Source organism: Rhipicephalus microplus, chromosome 6 (assembly GCF_043290135.1).
Source record: "Rhipicephalus microplus isolate Deutch F79 chromosome 6, USDA_Rmic, whole genome shotgun sequence".
NCBI classification, from domain to species: Eukaryota; Metazoa; Arthropoda; class Arachnida; order Ixodida; family Ixodidae; genus Rhipicephalus; species Rhipicephalus microplus.
In genome coordinates, this window is record NC_134705.1 from 167974397 (window position 1) to 167996051 (window position 21655).

General features: G+C 43.0%; 1 protein-coding gene across 1 annotated transcript; it reads right to left on the reverse strand.

Moving 5' to 3' along the window:
• Positions 1–1209: 1209 nt before the first annotated feature.
• LOC142765030 (uncharacterized) lies at positions 1210–21264 on the reverse strand. The gene is made up of 7 exons (XM_075865583.1): positions 21096–21264; positions 18926–19062; positions 18820–18869; positions 15800–15880; positions 5797–5829; positions 4530–4562; positions 1210–1455 (listed from the first exon to the last, which is right to left on the reverse strand). The coding sequence occupies exons 1-7, from the start codon at positions 21231–21233 to the stop codon at positions 1304–1306; spliced, it is 624 nt and encodes a 207-aa protein (XP_075721698.1). The 5' UTR covers positions 21234–21264; the 3' UTR covers positions 1210–1303.
• Positions 21265–21655: the final 391 nt, after the last annotated feature.

A 21655-nucleotide genomic window follows, 5' to 3' on the forward strand; every position in this document is an offset into this window, starting at 1 on the left:
CTAAATTGGGCATATGTGAATCTAGCGAAACGGCTGTGAGCGCATCATTAGTGGGGCATGTAGTCATGTTGTTACATGACACGCATGTCGTTACACAGGCTAGTCGACGAGGTGCGTCACATTTAATAATCTCCAACATTTAGGCACTGCTTGCGGTGAGCAGTAAGCACGAAAGACGGGAAAACACAGATGCCACAATATAGAGCAACTACACGTGTCAGCGCACTTGCCACGTGTCAGTGCGTGTGTGTTGTAACTTGGATAATTGTGCCTGGTAGTCGCGACTATGAGGCAGCATTTTGTGGTTCAGAGATTTAGAAAAACTGTTGTTTGGGCAAGTTGGGTCATGATTATTTAGACTGATTTTATTGCTAACAGCGCTGTGTGTTTCCTGTCTAAAAGTTCCGTCTTTTTGCGGTGATAAATCAGTTTAAATCATCAGAGATCTGCACAATAATTAGTATGAACAGTTGCCAACTATATAAAGTTGCGTATAACACGTGGTTGCAATTTAGGCCTGCACAGTTGTCATGTGGTGTGAGAGCTGCTCCCAGCTGCTCGATAACGCATACAAAAATTGATGTTATGGATCGGAATCACAAATGACTTGAGATGTTGTGAACTTTCAATTATTTTTGGGGGGCCACGTGGTAGGGGCGGGGGGGGAAGTAATTGGTGTTTTTTTTTTTACTGCGTTTTTTCCAATGCATGCCTGAAGTGAGTACCATGTGCTTAAAGGAACCAATATGTATGATTGTTTCCACATCATGACGTCAGTCGGAAGTTTTCCATTTTGAACATAGTTTTTTTAGAAAAACTGCTGTTTGGGCACGCTAATTTGAAATAATGATTACGAAAGCGCAACTTCAACAGAGTTTCTCTTCTGGTTGAACTTTTGTCATCGCCAATGTCTATTTTCTTTACATTTTTTTTGTCCTTGTAGTACAAAATACAACCGCCTCGCCGCGGCGGTGTAGTGGCTAAGGCTCTCGGCTGCTGACCCGCAGGTCGCGGGTTCGAATCCTGGCTGCGGCGGCTGCCTTTCCGATGGAGGCGGAAATGTTGTGGGCCCATGGGCTCAGATTTGGGTGCACGTTAAAGAATCCCAGGTGGTCGAAATTTCCGGAGCCCTCCACTACGGCGTCTCTCATAATCATATGGTAGTTTTGGGACGTTAAACCTCACAAGTCAATCAACAAAATACAACCCTTGTTCAGCCTTGTTGACATGTATTTTATTTCAAAAAAATCAAATAAAATTTGAGTATGTACCATCAGTAAAGTGACATATGAACAGTGAAGCCTTAATGATTGCCTCTAAATTGTGTTAGTGTACAATTCTTGAAATAAATTCTAAAGTTCGTTGCGTTGCCTATTACTTTTCTGTATTCTCTTCTGCAGTCATGGGACACATGTTGGTTCCTCTGCTTAAAGAAAACCAATCTATATTGAAAAGCTGAAAAAATAATAAAGCAGTGCTCTCTTAGGTATTGAAAGAGTCAATCAGAACAATCTCAAAATAAACGGTGTGAATTATGCTCGAAGAAATGCACATAATGCATCCCTCAATGGCTAATACGAATAGCCCAAATTTCATTGAACATGAATGAGAAACAACAATTAGGATCACATAATTAGGCAGTGAAGTTAATTCATCCCCGAACAAGCAGAGAAATCTTTTTAAGTTGTTCGAATTAGTATATGTGCAAGAAATGTTTGTTTCTCTAGCAGAGCAGGTGTTGAAAAGTTTGTGCAATAAATAAGCATAAGCCTTCACACTGGCTCTACTAGAAAAATACCCGTTCAGCCCTCTGCAATTTTACACGATCAGTGCTGTAAAAAAAATAAACCTCTGGCCTTGGCGGTGGCTGGTTTCGAACCAATTTTTCGCACTGTAAGGCTATTGTCTAAGTCATCGAGCTAAACACTCTTGTTTTCTATATTTACTGCAACTATCTATTTCAAGTACTTGACGAAGATATACAACTTGTTGCCACTTATCACATATGCCTGCGCAGAATAATGCTTTCAAATACTTAACGGCAATTGAACTCCGGTCTGGTCTTGCTACTGGCCTAGGCATATCGATGTAATCTACTTCGAAAAGAATTACCCAATAATGTCTAATGGCTTGTAGCTGTTTATTGTAATATGCCTTAATTTTTTGTTTGTAAAAAAAATGAATTCACTGCTAATAGACTACACTTGGACCAGCGTCCTTTTTTCCCGTCATAGCGCTATTTAGGGCGTTAGCTTTTAGCGGCACAAGGCAACATTAACGAAGCTGACAGTTACCACGAAAATCGCTCCATATGTGATCTAACAATTATCACAAAGAATAAACCAACAAGGATAGCTATGGTTGTGATTAAACAATTATTGAGGTGGTACGCTATTTCAACAGAACTTACTTTTTCTCACAGCCGTTCAACACAGCTCCGCAATGCAAAGCCTATATAAAGAATTTTGGAGCTTGAGACGTCGCCTTTCATGCTTTTAAAAAGTCACAATGAAAAGAACGTCCATGGTGGGCCAGATAGTTTCGCAATACTAGAAATTCAAAAGCTATGTGTCAAGGTAACTTAGCTAGTACCCTTACTGCGTCTCTTGTCATTGGGAATGGCTGGTTTTTCACTTCAGAGTCGTGAAGAGCTAAGCCCCATCGCACCGTATTTAAAATGGTGTTAAACTTAGAACAATGATCAAGCAGTAATGGGCTACAAGACCTCCACCACCTCTCTCATATTCAAACTTATTATTGTGCGGCCTTTCATGCATTTCACGTGCTACAAATAAAGTGGTTAAAGAGAATTCCTGATCCTGAATTTAAAAAATGTTGAAGGTAATAGGTGAAAAAAAAAACATTCACAATAAATTCTACCGCTTGAGAAAGTTGCCAAGTACAGTCCCGCTCACATCTGTGTAGAGCGCGGGGGCCACTGGCAGGGAACACCGGCGGCTAGGGCGGGGGACACTTTTGGTAGTTACGGGGTTTCATCTGGCTTGTGCAAGTGAACTTGCGGTTTTCGTACCTTCTATGCGTATAAATAAAATTACCAGAGGTTTAATGTACCACAAACAACAATATAATTATGCGACGCCTTAGTGGAGGACTTCCGATATTCGGAACACCCCTGGTTCTTTAACGTGCACCTGATTCCAGGTACACGGGCTTCAAACATTATCGCCTCCACCGTAAATGCAGCTGCCGCCGCCGGAATGCGATCCCACGACCTTCAGGTTGGCAGCCGAGCACCAAAACCACTAGACTACCATGGCGGGGAAATGTTCAAGAGAGCCCCTGTTTCATCGGTTTATCTGAATGGGCACTCGGCCTGAGGGCACTTGCAGTGTTTCGCTGCCAAAGATGACGCGTTTGGGTTCATAACAAGCACCCAACTCTTTCAGTGCAATCGATGGGTCCACTGCGGCTTATACGATATACGCGGTCATGAAAAAAGTGATAACTTTGTGCATGCGAATAGCAGGCAAAATGAAGGCACTGGGGACGTAATATCTCATTGAAAGCAATTTACGCAGATATACATGTCTACAATACGTATACTGCCTGCTCCAGAGCACACCAAGTGACTGCCCGCAATCACCGCCAGGTGGCGACCCACCGTAAAAGTGTGGCTGATACACACCAAAGTGACGTGGATGGCGCTATAGATTATTTTCCATCTGCCTCAAAACAGAATTATGATAACACGTACTATGTGTCTCATAGTTCATAGGATTTACAATTGTTATAATACCATCTCTAAAGAGACAGGCTGTGCAACCTGGACACAAGATTAAAGTGAGAACACTAAATGCCCCGCCTTCCTTCTCGTGTCTCACTTTGCGCACCTTGTCTTTTATAATGAGTACGTATACTAGCTAAAGCTCAGCTCTCTGCTATTCTATGGCATAATAAGTCTTCGAGCGTCTACACTTGCTTTATAGCGAAGATAAAACTATTGCTTGATAAGTAGGCAGGTTTAGTCTCTTCTTTAAAAAACTGCCTCTCACTTCAATGACATATTGATTATACTTGGTGACAGCTTTCATTGGCATTAGAGCGAAGGCTGCAGAGCCAAATTACGGTAATTCTACCGCCAGTGAATGTAGTTCCACAATCCCATTCGGATTTTCAACGTGAAACCACAAACATAAAAGCTCCTCCTTTATTTTCTACGTGGAGCTATACGAACTGGGACGCAGCTTTCACAATTAGGATATTCATTTTTCCTTTACCTTTTTGTTGTGACGTTGCACGGGAAACTCCCCCCTTTTTTAAGTGCACCTCAACCGCTAAGTGGCATCTGCGTCTACATGAAACGCTGATGGTGCGCCCCCGTCACTTTCCACAGCGCTACGCGATGTGCGCCAAAACGGACTACTTCACGTAGTGCTGCACGTGCGGAAGCTCCGCTTTCATTACTTTCCCTTCAGTGACAAGAAACGTTGTCGCCGAGCTTAGAAAGAAGGATGTATTCGGGGTTCCGATATTTCGCAATGGAAATATATTTGACAAGTTTTACTTACTTCTCCCGGTCGTATATTTTGTCCGTTTTTTCCCTAAATAAAAGGAAGACATGCAAATTTATTGTCTTCATATGCTGTGACTTTGTGTAGAAATTGCTTTTTTTTCTGTATTCAATAGCGTAATTAGTCATGCCGTTGCTCATAATCTAATTTCCAGCTCTACGACAGCGTAAAAAACGAAGATATGCATCATTTGATTTGTTTGAAATAAATAACTGTATATCTGTTCGCGAAGCTAAATCCATTCTTCACCCTTCAATATAAGCACCAATAGAAAAAGTAGAAAATTATCTTTTGCAACAATATGTATTAAAGTAAAGATAACAGTGACTGATAATGTGGCTGCCTTTTTTCCTTTCCCACAGTTATTGCCACACTAGTCCTAACGAAGACTTGAGGCGTGCGGTACGCGATTGTCATGGTGTTGTTTTTAAAACATCATCCCGCCCGCAACAAAGCGGTGAGAAGTGAAGGATGACACCATTCTACAAGAGTGAGCGTTATAGACACATATGTACCATCATCATTATTAACATTCAAATACTACAAAGTCATGGCACTTTCAAGTCCTGGAACCATTTGAATTCATGTCATTGGTAGCGTGTTGTACCGTATTTTCGTTTGCTGGCTGCGGATAGGTTGCTTCGAGATGCACTCAACGCTCGGCACAACACATCACTTAACGTTTGCACATTAGTTGCGTAAGCGCAACAACAATACTCAAATACGATGTCTTGTGTGAAAGGCTATTCGCAATTATTCTAGTTCCACTCGAATACTCAGGGCACCAAGTCAATGAACAAACGTTTAATAACGTAGTTTTGTAATTCCGTATGATATACTGCAGGAAAGCCTCATTGCTATCGATAGCACAGCCTGACCTCTGCTTTATAAGCACATTTAATGCACACGTTTGAATATGTCTTTATATATTTATTATAAACCAAGCTGTACGTTTTCAGAATTTCCTTGTTTGTTCCAAATTATGTAATATAAGACCAGAATATTGAACACATCACATAGATTCTTTTGAAATGTTATGAGGCAACAGCCAGGGAACACTATAAAAACACTGCTCGCAAACATTAGTTTGAGTCCTTTTCGTGTAGTTCTCGTGTAGTTGTTGGTCGAAGCGAAAATATACCGGCCCCTTATTATTAGATAATAAATTGCTGTTAGCTCTTTTAAAGAGAGTGCATTATAACTCCAAACGAAGGAATTGTATTTCCGATGGCAAGCCAACAAAATTTTTCAAACAATTCCTTACCTTTTTTAGGTTTATGTTTCTTCGGTATGCTCTCTAAAGGCAAAAAAAATAAAAGTAGCAAAAATGAGATTATTATGGCTGCTAGTTGGTTGTTATTTTACAATTTTTGAACAGGGTAACGTTAAATATTTTTCTACGCAGATGACTTGGCGTTGCTTTCGCGTTCTTAGCTATGAAAAACATTGGCGTTGTCTGTAACAGAACAAGCGAGAGAGATTTACACAAGTAATGATAAAATCTCAGGCTTGAACTTGACTGGAGTCAAAACCATGGGTGTCTGTGCTGTATAGGATATTTAACACTTCTACACGCTCTTGACCGAGGCATACGCAAAAAGCTGTTATGCAAAAAGGGCCAAAGAAGGCAAGGTCACAACCGATAAGGATAGAATAGTTTAGGTGGCACAGGAGTTATACAGAGAGCTGTACAGACGCTGAAACTGCCAGGATGATATTTTAAGAAGCAATAATAGCCCAGAGAAATTCGGCATCCTATCAGTAACGGCGAGGGAAGTAATGAAAGACCTAGAAGGAATGCAAAGAGGCCAAGCCGCTGGGGAGGATAAAGTAAAAGCGGACCTGCTGAAACATGGCAGAGAGATCGTGTTAGAAGAACTGGTCACCTTACAAATAAAGTGTCTTTTGATAGGAAGGGTACCATAATCTTGGGAGAATGCTTACATCATCCTAATTTATACAAAATGTGACGAAAAACTACAGGACTATGAGGTTACTGTCTGTTCTCTACAAGCTATTTACCTCAACAATAGCTAATAAACCAGGGCGACACTAGAGTTCAATCAACCAAATAACGAAGCAGGATTTTACATTGGCTACTACACAATAAACCACATTCGCTTTATCAATCAGGTGATAGAGAATTGCGCAGAATACAACTGACCCGTATAAATATATAGACATAAGCAGTGACAAAGGTACTACTGAATCAGGACATCCACGAACCTAACATTAACATACTGGAAGAAATCTACAGCGGAGCCACAGCCACCATGGTCCTTCATAAAGAAAGTGACAGAATCCCAATAAAGAAGAATGTAAGACAGGGAGCCATAATCTCTCTAATGTGATTCACCTATTCACCGCGTGTTAACAGGAGCTATTCAGGGTCCTAGATTGGAAAGAGTTAGAGATAGGGGTTTGTGGAGAGCACCTTAGTAACCTGAGGGTTGATGACACTGCCTTCATGAATAACTCAGGGGAAGAATTACGGCTCATGATTACTGAAATGGACACGGAATTCAGAAGAGTAGCTCTGAACTTAATATGCGCAAACCTAAAGTTTTCTGAATCAAACTTAGCAGAAAAATTGGGGGACCCTTAATTGCTTTTAAAAGTTGAACGCAGTAGCGAAATCGAGCCCTTAGTGCACCCTTCAACCGCTACGTGGATACTTAATAATATGTTTTATCACACACACACACACACACACACACACACACACACACACACACACACACGTACGCACGCACGCACACACACAGTAAATTGTATCAGCGCGCGCGCGCGAATGGTACATACAGGTTTTGTACATGAATAGCACATACACTCCTTCCTTCCTTCCTTCCTTCCTTCCTTCCTTCCTTCCTTCCTTCCTTCCTTCCTTCCTTCCTTGCTTCCTTCCTTCCTTCCTTCCTTCCTTCCTTCCTTCTTTCCTTCCTTCCTTCCTTCCTTCCTTCCTTCCTTCTACTTGCGCTCTTTCATATAGCGAGAGACAGGTAGGGCAATTGCTTAATACTGAAATAACCATCGACCACAGACTTTAAAACCGGGGCGATGTTAACGTACGAATTCTTTGCGTGGCGGAGATGACCAGCTAGACTCACCTGTCCTACAGCCACTTTCGTCGCCAGCGTTTGCTACCATTGCTGGCGCGTAGCACATGCCATGCGCGGGGTGGTGATATGAAATATGACTTGACATGTAACATAAGGGCGATGCCAATGGTGGTGGCACATACCACAGAAAGAGTCCACTAAATTGGTAGCGCAAAAAGAGAGCATCACACGCAGACTTCATGTACTACGAGGAGTCTGAATAACAGGTAGAATATATTGTGGCTTAAGCGCAGAATATTAACGAGTGTCACATTATGTCAATTGCGCAACAATTTGTTCATTCAGAAGGCCAGACATTAAATAGCTCTCCGCATATTTAACTAACAACAGCTACATTTTATAACGTGTGCCGCTGGGCGAACTCGTTATGGTTACCGCATTGAGCCCGGTGTGACGAATTATGCCGTAATGGGCACTTAGAGGGGTTGAAATAACAGAGGTAGAAAGGACAAGAAAAAAGGAAAAAATAAATTTCAATCAGATGATGTGGCAAAAAACTTTGTCAGTGATACACAAAAAAACTAGCTTCATCATGATGAGCTAAATGGTGCCCATGGGTGCCATTATTTTGTTTATTTTGTTTAGCTCTACATTATTACACAAAGAAACCGGCCTCAATGTAGCTGCTCCGTCGCCAGAAAGGCTACACGAGATAATCATGCGAGTGATCATGATTCTATGAGTTTATAGGTTTTCGTGTTTTTTTCTGTCTTCTACAAAACAGCTATTTTTTCTTCTTTTTCCAAATGTGTTTAAAATAACCTCGTTAATAATTTCTCACCATGGTTGTTAACTGTTCTTACTGTTTTGTTAGTTCATGCATTTTATATAGGCCATGCTTCGTTTAACTGCTGCAACTGCCCAGCGAATGAGGTTGATTGATTGGTATGTGGGGTCTGACGTCCCAAAACCACCATTTGATTATAAGAGACGTCGTAGTAAAGGACTTCATAAACTTCAACCACCTGGGTTTGTTTAACGTGCACCCAAATCTGAGCACACGAGTCTCCAGCATTTTCATTTCCATTGAGAATGCAGCCGCCGCAGCCGAGATTAGATACCGTGACCTGCGGGTCAGTAGCCGAGTACCTTAGCCACTAGACCACCGCGGCTGGGTGAGCAAATGAGGTGGCCAGGTTTCTGTAAAGCTGCTAAATGCAGCTTTTCACCTGGTTATCTTCGCAACTTTGTTTCAAAATAAACTCAATTGAATTTATTCTTTCCCGTTCTTCGTAACGAGCAAGTTAATTTTTCGCTCACAATCAAGGGCGCCGACATTCACTACGATGGCGATGTCGGGCTTCATACGAAGCGAGTTCTTTAACTTTTTGCGTTATTACTGTTGCAATTGTTTTCGAATAGTAAGAGCACCCTAGAACTCTTCAAACATAAAAAAATAAACAAATATTCCCTATTTTTTCACAGACAGCGTAATAATACTATTGTGTTTTTACAAAAGATTGACATAATCAAGTACACCTCGGTTAATCTGTGTGCAGCAGAAAGTGCTACCGTCGAAATAATTTGTACCTGTACGTTGAAATACGGCAATCACTTCAATATTCAAGCTAGAACTTTTTCATCACGGTTTACACATTACCGAGATGTAAACCTTCAACAATGTTTTCTGCAAGTATGAAGATGATAACAATTGGTATATGACACATCAGCTTTGGTGGGAAAGCGGTTGTTTTTTGGGAGAAAGTACTTTCCTTATTTTCGTAAAAGCTTGAGTCGCATGTATTTTGGTTATTTTGTAAATGGATGGATGGATGAAAAACTTTTATTGGGGTCCTGAAGGATTCCACCTCCGTTTTATAGGGGTAGGATCGCGGGCCGCTCCCACGTTGGGACGGGGAGGCCCAGCCTCACCGCCGCATCGTGGGCCTTCTGGACAGCCTTAGTTGTATGAAAACCGGACTCGTGAGCATTAAATGAAAGGAGTTCTCAGAAAATTCTTCATTTTTTATTTGTAAAGAGAGGCACCCCCAGAGCATGTGGTTATAATCACTGCGATTCTGGCAGTCCGGACAAAGTTCTGAAATATCGGAGTAATGTCAATAGGTTACGAGGCTAGGGTATGTTCCCGTCTGAAGCATGCGAAGAGAGATTGCCTGTGGCCTAGACAACTTTTCGTGTGGCAATGGAAAGGACCTTCCGCCTAATTGATAATGCTTCGTGATCTCGTTAAAGGTAGTCAAAATGTCCCTAAAATGAAGGCTGGTGGCTGACTCCTCTGTCTGAAAAGCACAAGTCCCGGCGTGGTAAGTGAAGCCTCGCGCCTTGGAGTGGGCTAGCTCGTTGACGTTGGGAAGGCCTCCGACCCTCAAACCAAGGTGAGCAGGGAACCAAACAATTGTGTGGCGGGTGAGTTCCTTGTGAGCGAGAATTCTCAAAACTTCCTTGTACACGGAACCAGAAGCGAAGGCCCTAGCAGTGGATTTAGAGTCCGTATAAATATCAGTCCTTTGTGGATCAAGGAGTGCAAGTGCAATGGCCATCTGTTCTGCTTTTTAAAAAGAAGTGGTTCGAACCGACGCCGAGGATAAAATCTGACCCTTAGTATCTACGGATACTACCGCAAAGCGAGCGGAAACGCCATACTGGGCGGCATCAACAAAGAATAAATGAGACGAGTGTTTGTGAGCTTGAGCTAAAAGAGAAAAGGCTCGAGCGACACGCCTGCCCACGTTGTACTGTGGATGCATATTTCGTGGAAGGGCGCACACTTTGATGTGAGAGCGTATATAATCACCGAGTGGCGTATTTTGCACTTCGATTGTTAGGGGGTTGACTCCAGTGTCAACCAGAATTTTTCTCCCCGCTGGTGTGATCGAAAGCCTGGCAACCTGTTCTGTTTGTTGAGCCTCGATAACTTCTTCAAGCGTGTTGTGGACTCCAAGTTTCATAAGGTTCTCAGTGCTTGTGCGCATAGGAATGCCAAGAACTTTCTTGATGCTTTTCCTTATGAGGACGTTCAATTTATTTCTTTCATGGAGTGGCCACCTGTGCATAGATGCGACATAGCTTTTGTGGCTCATCAAGAATGCATGGAATAGTCTGAGGAGCTTGTGCATTCGAAGACCACCCAGACTGTTGGAAATGCGTGAGATTAGTCGGATGACCCCTTCCGCCTTAGAAGTCAGACGGTCGATCGTGCGGCCGTTCTGTTCATTAGCCTCGATAATCATGCCCAGAATGCGTATGAAGTCCACCCTTGGAATACGCTGCCCCGATGCCGTGTGCAGCCTAATGTTGATGTCAGCCAGTGGTTGCCAGTTTTTGGGTTTTGGTCCCTGTCTCGTGGGTCGATATAAGAGAAGTTCGGACTTTGCTGGCGAGAGCTTGAGGCCTATTTCATTTATGTAGACTTCAACACAGTCTACGGCCTCTTGAAGAGAGCTCTCCACAGATTCTTCCGAGCCACCGACACTCCATATGTTGATTTCGTCCGCGTATATGGCGAACTTGATGCTTTCTTGGTTTGAGAGCTTTGCAGCAAGGCCGCACATTGCAATGTTAAAAAGCAGTGGGGAGACGACTGAGCCGTGCGGGGTGCCGAAAGAACCGAGATCGTAGGGCTCAGACTTGAGATCCCCAAGCTGTATAGTGGCTTTTTTATTCCTGAGGAACGAGCTGGTGAACTTGTGAAAGTTGGCTCTTAAGTTGAGAGAAGAGATGGAGGCAAGTATGTGGGAGCGCGAGACATTGTCAAAGGCCTTTTCAAGATCCAGACCGAGAATAGCTCTAACGTCTTTCGTCTCCTGATCTATGATGTGATGCTTCAGCATTTTCATGACGTCCTGAGTAGATAGGTGTAGTCTAAAACCTACCTTGTTGTACGGAAACAGGTTAGTCTTCTCTATGTGCTTTGATATTTGATCGTTGATGACATGCTCGGCGACCTTGCCTATACAGGACGTCAGTAAAATAGGGCGTAAGTTGCTAAAACTGGGACTCCGGCCAGGTTTAGGTATGAGAATAACCGACGCCCTTTTCAATTGCTCAGGGAACGTCCCCGTCTCCCAAATACGATTGATTTCTTTGGTGAGGTAGGTCACAGAGTCATCGTCTAAATTGCGTAGTGTCTTGTTTGTAATTCCAGCCGGGCCCAGGCTGGAGTTCCCATTAAGATTGTATAAGATGGTGCAGACCTCTGCTTCCTGGAAGGGCTTGTCCAATTCGAAGGCTGGTGATCCCGTGTATTGCGCGTAGCCAGAAGGAGGCCGGGTTTTGTCCAAAGGGAGGTATCTGTGTGCCAGACACTTCGTTATTTCCGTGTCCGATTTAACCTTCCTTTCTGAGTGCAGTATTCGGTCTACCAAGCGCGTCTGGTCAGATTTTGATTTGGTCGCCTGCAGCAGGTGTTTGAGAAGGTTCCATTTTCCCCCAACTTTCATCTAACCATCCACCTTGTTGCAAATCTCGTCCCAATGCTGTTTTTCCAGCGTCTGACAGTAAGTCGTTATTTCTTTGTTAAGACTTGCGATGCGTTTTTGCAGTCTTCGATTCATACGGTGTGCTTTCCACCTGGCTAGGAGGGCGCTTTTAGCCTCAAGAAGATGAGCAAGCCTACTATCCATTTTATTGACCGGAAGATCAGTCTCTATCGTTTTGGTGGCCGACTTGACGTCTTCTACCAGCTGAGACAGTCACTTGTCGAAATTTGGTGAGTCATTAATCTCTTCTGCGCTCTTCGCTCTGATCTTACGGAAGAGGTCCCAATCTGTAAATTTGAAAGCTTTAGGGGGCTTTGCTTGAATATGTAATGTCGTACTCAAAATACAATGGTCACTCTCCAAGTTTTCTCCTAAGTTTAACCATAATACCTCCCCCGTGATTGTGACAAAGGTGAGGTCTGGAGTAGTACCCCTAGAGCAAGAATTTCCAGTGCGGGTAGGAAACGTGGGGTCAGTGACCAAAGTAAGATTCAGATCCGATACCGCTTGCCAGAGCTCGGCTCCCTTGGCAGTGGTGCGAGGGCAGCCCCAAGCTTGATGAGGTGCGTTGAAATCTCCCGCTATAACTATGGGTGCGTCCACTTTCCTAGCGATCGCAACGGCTTTTGATAACAATGAGGTGAAGCGATGGTGCCTGCCTTTTGGAGTGCTATATATGTGGAGTATGAAAATGCTATTTTTAAAGTTGCTGCCAGGTATAATTTCTAAAAGAGAGTGTTCAATTTTGCCATTTGCCATGTGCAAATTGTGCTCAATATAAGTGTACTTCTTGGACACAAACGTGCAGATACCGCGGCCATCTGGAGGTTTCGTGATGTGATGTGTGTAGCCTGGCAGGCTCATTGTTTCCGTAAGCGTCTGTGTCTCCTGTAGCATAATAACATGTGGTCGAATTGGCTGGGATTTAATATTCTGCTGGAGAGCTGCCTTCTTTGATTGGAAGCCCCAGCAGTTCCACTGTCAAGTTACGAAATTGTTAAGGTGTCCCGCCATTGTTGGGACCCTCAAAAGCTCTCTCCTGAGAGACGCTACGGGTTGCCACCTTCTGCACGATCCTGACCTTAGGTATTACTTGGGCCGGAGTAGCCTCGGCTGATTGTAAAGCTTTAACTTGGTCAGCCTCGATCTTTGTGACTCTGCTGTCCAATACCGCAATCGACTCGACCACCGCCTTGAGAGCATTTTTGATATCATTCAAGGTTTCCTTGACCTCTGTTTTGTTTGAAATCTCTGCCCTCGTTATTGGCCGGTTGTGCTAGCGCTCTCCTTTTTGATGGTTTTGCCCCTGAATGGACGTCCATGGGTACCTCATCGTGACTCGCATCCGATGTGGCCTCTGTACAGGGAACTGTGTTTGAAGGAGACGGAGACGAATCCTGCGGTGATTTCCTTAAGTAAGCTATTTCAGCCCTGAGTTGCTCGACAATGGCCATGAGGTTAGCATTTTCCCTTTGCATCTGTGCATATATATCTGAGTGTTGCTCTGGATTGGTACCCCCCTTTACCTGTGGTTGGGAGCCCTTGATCTTGGATGCCCAGGTCTGGTGCTGATTTCCTTGCTGCACACCATTGCGGACGGTAGGCATCCGTGAGTTAGAACGGCCCTTAGATCTAGAATGTCCTCTGGATCTCGAACGGCCCCTTGCTCTGCCTCTGGAACGGGATCGTCCTCGTGGTGGTTGTAGCTGTTGGCTGACGTCACGCGGGCGCCAGCTGCTGCTCGGGCGCTCAGTTGTAGCGCGGCCGCCTGCAGCAGCTGGTAGTAATAGGAAGTCTCCTCCACCATCTGTGAAGTTTATGTCGTCGGCGTCTTGTTCCGCGAAATCCATGGTATATTGCATCTGGCGCTCTCGTCTTTGTTCTCATGTCCAGGCCATTTCTAGGTCTCACGATCACTCGATGGTGATCTCTTGGAAGGTAAGGAAACCTAGAAGCAGTGATAAGACGCTTTTTCACCGCAGCCCGGGAGCGCTGATGCGACAACGCGTCGCCATGCATGGAGACGCTCGCTTGCGTCTCGGTCCTGGGGGTATGCGTCCCACGAAGTTTAAGTTTATTGGTAGCCACAGACCACCCAGAATCTTGAAGATCATCGGGAGTGATATCCTCCCCATCGACCGAGACTTGCATAGACATTCCGTGCGTAGAGTGCGGAAACACCCTTCCGAGAAAGGCCGGCGGCCGCTCCGTCGTAGCTTCAGCCTAGCGCGCTCAGCTAAGCAGATGGCCAAACAGAAGAGTCTCGAAAAAAGGTCAAGAAGCTCACCCACAGTGAAATACTTGGTATCGATGTAGTCCATGCGGTTTTATGCGTCGACTGGCAGCAAAAGACGCTCACAAAGCACGAAAAACGGTCCAAAACATTTTCGAACGCGGAGCCGATGTTTTCACATCCACACGAGACGGCGTCCCCTGGTGGTCTCCTTTTGTAAACAAATGAAATAAATAATTGCTCCCCTTTTCACAGATGTGCGCCCATGCGGCTTTATTTTAGCTGCTGATTTGCAAATAAATATTTGAAAAATGTTCAGCATTGAGAATACATCTCATTCTTTTCAAGTGCCAAATTAACATCGTACCTATCCCATATATTGTTTAGTTTTTTGAACAAAGAAACAAGCATAGTCTTTATGCTTTAGCTACGCTATTCAGCATGTCAGCTTACGTTAATACCTACCCCTTCCTTTCCTTGTCCTACACCTCTGATCTACACACTTGCCCCAATTCTTCCTCAACTTTGTAGCTACAGAACAGCGTATGAAGTGTACACTATCGGGCTCAGAATGAGCCACATTGTGGGTGCGGTGGCCCAAAGGCTCTTGAAAGGTTACAATGGTACCAGTCTTTAGAGGCTTTCCAGTTATCAGGGGAGTTTTATTTTTGTTGCTTGAAGTGTGCACTGCCTGAGCTTGCTTTCACTGTCGTCCACGCCTTTTCATCTTGTAATATTTGCATAAAAAATAATAACTGCTGTCATAGTTCCACGCGCAAAGTGGGAGTCATGGCGGCAGTAGGCGTGCTCGATGGAAAATTGAAGCTGCCTCCCAGTATCTCGTAAGTTTGATTGATTGATAGATTGATATGTGTGGTTTAACGTCCTAAAACCACCATATGATTATGAGAGATGCCGTAGTGGAGGGTTCCGGAGATTTCGACCACCTGGGGTTCTTTAACGTGCACCCAAATTTGAGCACACGGGCCTACAACATTTCCGCCTTCATCAGAAATGCAGCCGCTGCTGCTGGAATTCGACCCCGCCACCTGCGGGTCATGCTATGACTGACGCCACTGTAGAGTCTTCCCATACACTCGGCAACGGGCTCACGGGGTGTTGCCGATGTTGTGCGCTATATTATTCACTTATGCTTTGGTAGGCAGTAGCAGTCTTGATTACAAGACAACTTGTCGAAACATTGACTACCACGACGAAGCTCATTTTAAAGAATAGTCATCTCTTCAAGCGTTCATTTTTTCGTGATTTCTACCTCGTCTCTTTATGTATTTCAGGTTCCTGGGGGGTTATTCTTGAGCCAAATTTTCAATATACCCATAAAACGGTGGAGACTTGTTGCTTCATACAGTGTTTTCTTTGGAAGGCGACCTGTGAGAGCACACCAAACTCGAAGATTCTTACGCAATGCAGTTTTTATTGCCTCAACATGTAAATTGAGGACGATTCGGCACTCACCAGTTATATTCCACGAGATCTGATCCTTGAAAACAGCGCAGGTGTGATTTTGATACACAAAACTCCGTGTTATTTCACCATCTATGTTCAAGAGAGAAGATATGTGATTTTTTTCCCTACAAAGCTAGCGTAATCATATTATTTAATTGAGTTTGAAACAAGAGAAAACTTTGAAAAATATTACGCTAATACAATTCAGAAGAAAAGAGAACCTTCCTATAAGTCCCGATCACACGCGCCTCTTTATTTTTTTGTCACTGTACACTTGTAAAGCAACGAGAACTCAAACAATGATTTGAAAAACTATGAAAAAGAAATATACGCAAACTTAGTTAAAAATAATAACAATATAAAACATAGAGTTTGGCAGTGCAATGTTCACTTTACTTTGTTCAAAAAGACATCATATAAAACGTGTCTTTGAGTACCAAGCTTAAACCTGACGCCTTCGAGGTTAGAAACTTGATGATAACGGAAACCAACGCGTGAATCGATCAATTTTTTTAGCCCCGCTGCAGCTCACTTGACTAGAAGAGTAATTCGCTACGCTATATAATTCAATATCTACTTAGTTGCTATGGCTGAGAAAACTTCAACGACCTCAGCATGACATTTCATCAAAAAACTATTCTAGTACTGAAAAACTGAAATCTGGATGACCTGAGAAAATACCTATAATATCACTCAATACAGATGATTAATTTTGATCTTTTTATGTGTCATACTGGCCTTCGTGATTTGTATTCTACATTTAGCAGCTGAATAATCAGCCGGACATCCTTAGCACAGTTGTGTAAAAATTCTACTGCGCGAATAAAATACAGGCCAGAACGCTTCAGAACCGGGGCAGATGTTGTGTTACCATACAAAGAGAATACAAAATTAGGTAAAAGGGCATAGTGTCTGTCAACGTTTTTTTCTTTATTTAATAGGGACTGTAACTTTTTCTCATTTGGTACTTGACTAGTGCTGCAGCTGTGACATGCATGCGATTAATTGGTCCACTGCCTGTAGCTTTTTCTGTCAGTTGATGCTTGCCTTGTGCACAGCACTCTGGTCTTTTCTTCAGGAAACCTTTAGTCTGAACTTTTATAAGAAATGCCTTTCGCTTGACTAGAAATGCTTGACTAGAGACGTATTGTCAAACAGACTGCGAAGTAGCGACGAGTACGCCGAGAGGGAACGTGCAAAGCGTGGACTTACAACTTGTTAGAGCTTTTTTCCGCATGAGTAAAAGAAATCGGCCACTTCAATGCGAATGCCAAAAGCAGATAAGCACTTCCCATTATCTTGAAAATTCACATTGAAGATATAGTAATTATTTTCTGCACAGTGTGATTGACGGTGAACTGAGGCATTTATCACCTAGTCTTTGAATGATCTTTGCTGATATTTCATGCGCGTGTTCGTTTCTATGTTAGGTTACTACGTCAGCATCTTGAAAGATTGGTTTACACGTGCAGTCTTTACCATACGAAGCTGTCTCTTCCTGTTCTTTCATGACGTCTCTCGCGAGCTCTCGTAAGCTCTCGTTAATACATCGAGGAGTTCACACCTAGTATGATTCTGTGGTTTTGCCACGCATAACTTCAAACGTCACAGACCCAACTACAACTGTATAAAATAGCGCTTGTTTGCTATCACATTCAAGAATTAGCATGACTCCGGAGAGATCACCTGCTTGACTCACAGAAGGCTTAGGTTTGACTCCGACCGAAAATGTTTTGCTTGTGTATTAGCATCAGTCTCAATTTTTTCTCTCGCAGCCAAAGCCAATTTTTTGCCCACATCCAATAATTTTGCCAGCAAAACTGTAGTGAAACGAGTTCAATATAGCTATTGTGCAGATATGCTTTCTTTGGGGATATGCTGACTTATAACGATACGTGTATAAAACAGTCACTTCCGTACAAGTACTGAAATGACGCCCAAAAGAAGGAAGAAGAACACGTGGTTGTTTTGAATTAGACTCTCGAGCTATCCTATTAGCCTGCAATACTGTGCGCTCTGCACGGTTTTGGTTAGACCCACTATCAGGAAATAAATCTTCCACATGGCATCTTTTTCGTGGAAGTGCGAAATAATGTTACCGCATACCTATCACGTGTATAGAACCGTCGTCTTCCACATTTTGGGGGTCATTTCAGTGCTTGTGCTGGAGCGACAGTTTCATACACGTATCAATACTTTAGTTGGCATAGTTTGCCTTTTAATGCCGGCATTTTAGTACCTTGCTGATTTCTTAACTACAATGTATAGAAATGAATCGACAGCTATTATACTCAACGTGAACGTGCCAAAAGGTTAGCAGAGATAGAAGTAGCACGACGCAGAAAAAAACATTCTACTATAAAGGTAGGGTTGGTTAGTCAAACGCTATTAACTGTCTTGAAATGTGGCTGGAATGCAAAGAGCTCTTGCCACGTTGAGATGGGCAGAAAACTTGATAATTTTTAAACACAGTTATCGTATCGACACTTGCAACAGTTTTTGCGATTTTTTATTGCTACATTGAGCTTAACGCCTCAAAACTACCATATGATTATGAGAGACGTCGTAGTGGAGGGCTCCGAAAATTTCGACCACCTGGGGTTCTTTAACATGCCCCCGAATCTAAGCACACTGGCCTACAACGTTTCCGCCTCTAACAAAAACGCAGCCGCCGCAGGTCGTGGGATTCGATCCCACGACCTGCGGGTCAGAGACCACCGCGGCGGGGCTTGCAATTTTCTCACTGCATGATCTATGACAAATTGTCATGAACCGCCATATGTTTATATTCTCAGTGAAGTTATTGTAGTTATGAAAAGAGAAACAATTCTGTAAGAAATATTGTATATATAGAGCAAGCATACTGTTGTCATTAGTGTGAATAATATTTGTCAGTCCTTTCAATTTGTTTCGGTTGCGCAATTCAGCAATGCGACTCTATGACTCCGCATCTTGGTGAATAGTGAAGTAATTCTTGCTGAAATACCATGGTGTTAAGCTTTTTTAATACACAGTTATGAAAATCTTACCTGGCAATTTGCTCGTAAGAGTGTTGTTTTCAGCAAATGTCCAGTTTATTCTGAAAATGAAACAGCCATTCATCTTCAGCTAACAAATATGCGTCGTTTGTCTTACGTAAAATAATGCCGTCCTTCGAAGTGTGTTATTATTGTTAAACCAAGGTCAGTTATGTTTTTAGGTTCTTGCCACTCGCACTTATAGTAAGGAACAGTCGAGTTTGCAGTCCACACTTTCGTGAAATTTGTCCAGAACTGTGAAACAAAACACAAATACATATTTTATGGTGACTTTATAAAAGGGTAAGACTTTCATTTGATATATAAGACCTGCGGTAAATCTGGTTACTGCCGAGTATTACATAACGTATCGCGAATTTCGAATTTGCATGGATACAACAACGATTTTGCCATTATGATTATACTACTGTAATTTTTCAATTCTAAGTGCAACAGAAATAGTAGTGTACCACACGTGTAGGTGAAGCAAGGCGTCGTGAGTTTGAAATTAAAACAATACAATTTTATTTTCTGAAGGAGCCGACATGATAAAGATACTTGAATTTGAGGGCAGGTAGACATTTGGTTTAATAGGTTCATCAAACAATGTACCGATACTTCTCGTTAACATATCTTTGATGCTGTCGTCAGGACAAGCCTGAACGTCGAAAATGTGTTCTAAGCCCATGAGCGCTGCCAGTTCCTGTGGCAACATGAAATGAATGCTACGTTGATACGACTGTGGAAAGCCGAAACATCAGACACAGCTGGCATTGTCCAACACAAAGCTTCACACCGAATTTGCGTCAGGCAAATTCTGAGCACAGGGGAATATTCAGTTCTGCTGGTCGTTTTGTGATACCGAAACCCGACCAGCGCAGGGTGACAGTCCGCGTATTCGCATAGAAGCTGCCCTCAATTCCTCGGGAGCCACCCCGGTCAACTTAAAAGCACATTGATAAGTATTATGGGTTTGATCAGTGTCTTCACTTGCAGTGTGTCAGACACTAGAATATCTGGCACGTGTTCCCGATCATGCCTAGGTGATAATGAAGGCAGCATCGTTAGCTACTGTGGCTTGAGTTTAGTCTTGTTGCCTGATGTGAGGAGCAGCTGCGCAGCTTCTGTGACCTGAAGGTCACAGAACAGTGGCTGACAGTTGTGTTATACGCTACGTGTGTTTCAGAACACAAAGTGGGGCCACTTTTGCTATCTGCCCCGAAATATGCTCAAACGCTTTTATTGAAGCAGCCGCTATGGCAGTCTTAGGCGCCACGGTTGTGCTCCTCATGACATTCGTAAATGAGCACAGCGATGGATGCCTTAGGCTCTTTTGGTACCCTCACTGTGGTCATGTAGTGTGCAAAAAAGTAGTGGCTGCATGTGCACAAAAGAAGTCGAATCTGGAGCTAGCTTTTCCAACATCGCTGCATGAGTGGTCTCGGTCTTTCTAATTTGTGTTATGGCATTGAGCACTATGGTAACAGATGTTATGAATTAAGTTGGAGGGGAGTAACAGAAGAACAGAAGTCTTTTGCCGTGGTGCTGGAGGATATTCTGCCTCTTGTGGAAGCTGCGGTTTTTATCGATGGAGTAATAGAAGACCCTTAAAAAAGTGAGGGCAGTCAGTGTTGGTCTCCGCAGAAGTCATGCCATGTCTGCAGCAAATTTGAATCTTTGTCTTGAGTACTTTGAGTCATGGCACGTACTTCTTAGCTTGAAAACACCTTTCGCCTTGTCTAGCTTTTGTAATCAAGTCACACTGACTTTTTTGGTAATATTAAACATACTTTCACAGAAGTGAAGGAGAGTACACTGTATGACACGGCTTACAGTAGCTGTTTTTGAACGCGAGCCTCAAAAAACGTCGCTCCATAATTTTTCGTCATATACATTTCGTATTTGATGCTCTATTTTATAAAAAAGTAGGCTTATTCAATCCTGATGTTAATCATGAAGCCTAAATATAACAAATCACACTGTACGCTACTCGACACGATTTAGAATTTCGGTTCCGTTATTGGTCTGATGGATAAATTATGGATAGTGTCCATCCAGGAAACAAGGCCGCGACACATATTGTTCATAGTTGCTCGAAACAGCTCTGAAACAAGACAGATAATAGACCCCGCAACACAGGTGTTAAGCTGTGTAGTCTCTTCTATGTCCCGTTTGAGCGCTGTTTGGAGCGACTGTGTCTACCTACCAACAAGCTCGCTTAGCCATCGTTTCGCAGTAAATATTATTCCTCTTGTTATTCTAGCACTTCACGTAATGAAAGTGCTTACCTCCTTAAACGTTTTGTTCCGTGGTGTTTCACTGATACTACTAGAAGCCTCTGGAACGGCTGCTTCCCCTGCATTATGCAATACCCCGGTGGCAGTAAGAACGAGCGCAAGCCTGGTTATTTTGAGCATTACAGCCATTGCTTAGTTTTCAAGAAACAGAAAAGGTACTCTGAATACTGCAAACACAAATCCTATATATCGCTTACTTCTGCTTCTCTTTTGTTTCTTTTTCTTTTTAAAGTTAGGGTCAGGAAAGACGCAGATAATTGTTTCGCGATAAGACTTTTAATCAATCATTTTTTCAAGTGTCATAACCACTTTAACTGAAACTGTTGCTTTCAAAAGGGCAAATGATGCCTTCAGCTTAAGCGCTTGCCCTGATTTGTGTTTCCCAGCAAAGTAAAAAAGCCTAAATGATTGAATAATTAATAAAAAGCTGATGTGCCTGATGCTTGTAATTTACACTCACAAGAATTCCACAGGTACTCAAACTCGGTTAAGCCCCCGAATAGAAGTTCTTGCTCTAATCTCGGCTTCAGGCTGTGATGGTAACTTGTTCT

Excerpts from the sequence above, each read along its gene's own strand:
- LOC142765030 (XM_075865583.1), bottom strand. The coding sequence starts at position 21,233 with ATGGCTGTAATGCTCAAAATAACCAGGCTTGCGCTCGTTCTTACTGCC. Across the intron at positions 19,063-21,095 it reads GGAACAAAACGTTTAAGGAG|TTCTGGACAAATTTCACGAA; the intron begins GTAAGCACTTTC and ends TTTGTTTCACAG. Across the intron at positions 1,456-4,529 it reads AAAATATACGACCGGGAGAA|CTTTTCAATATAGATTGGTT; the intron begins GTAAGTAAAACT and ends TTATTTTTTCAG.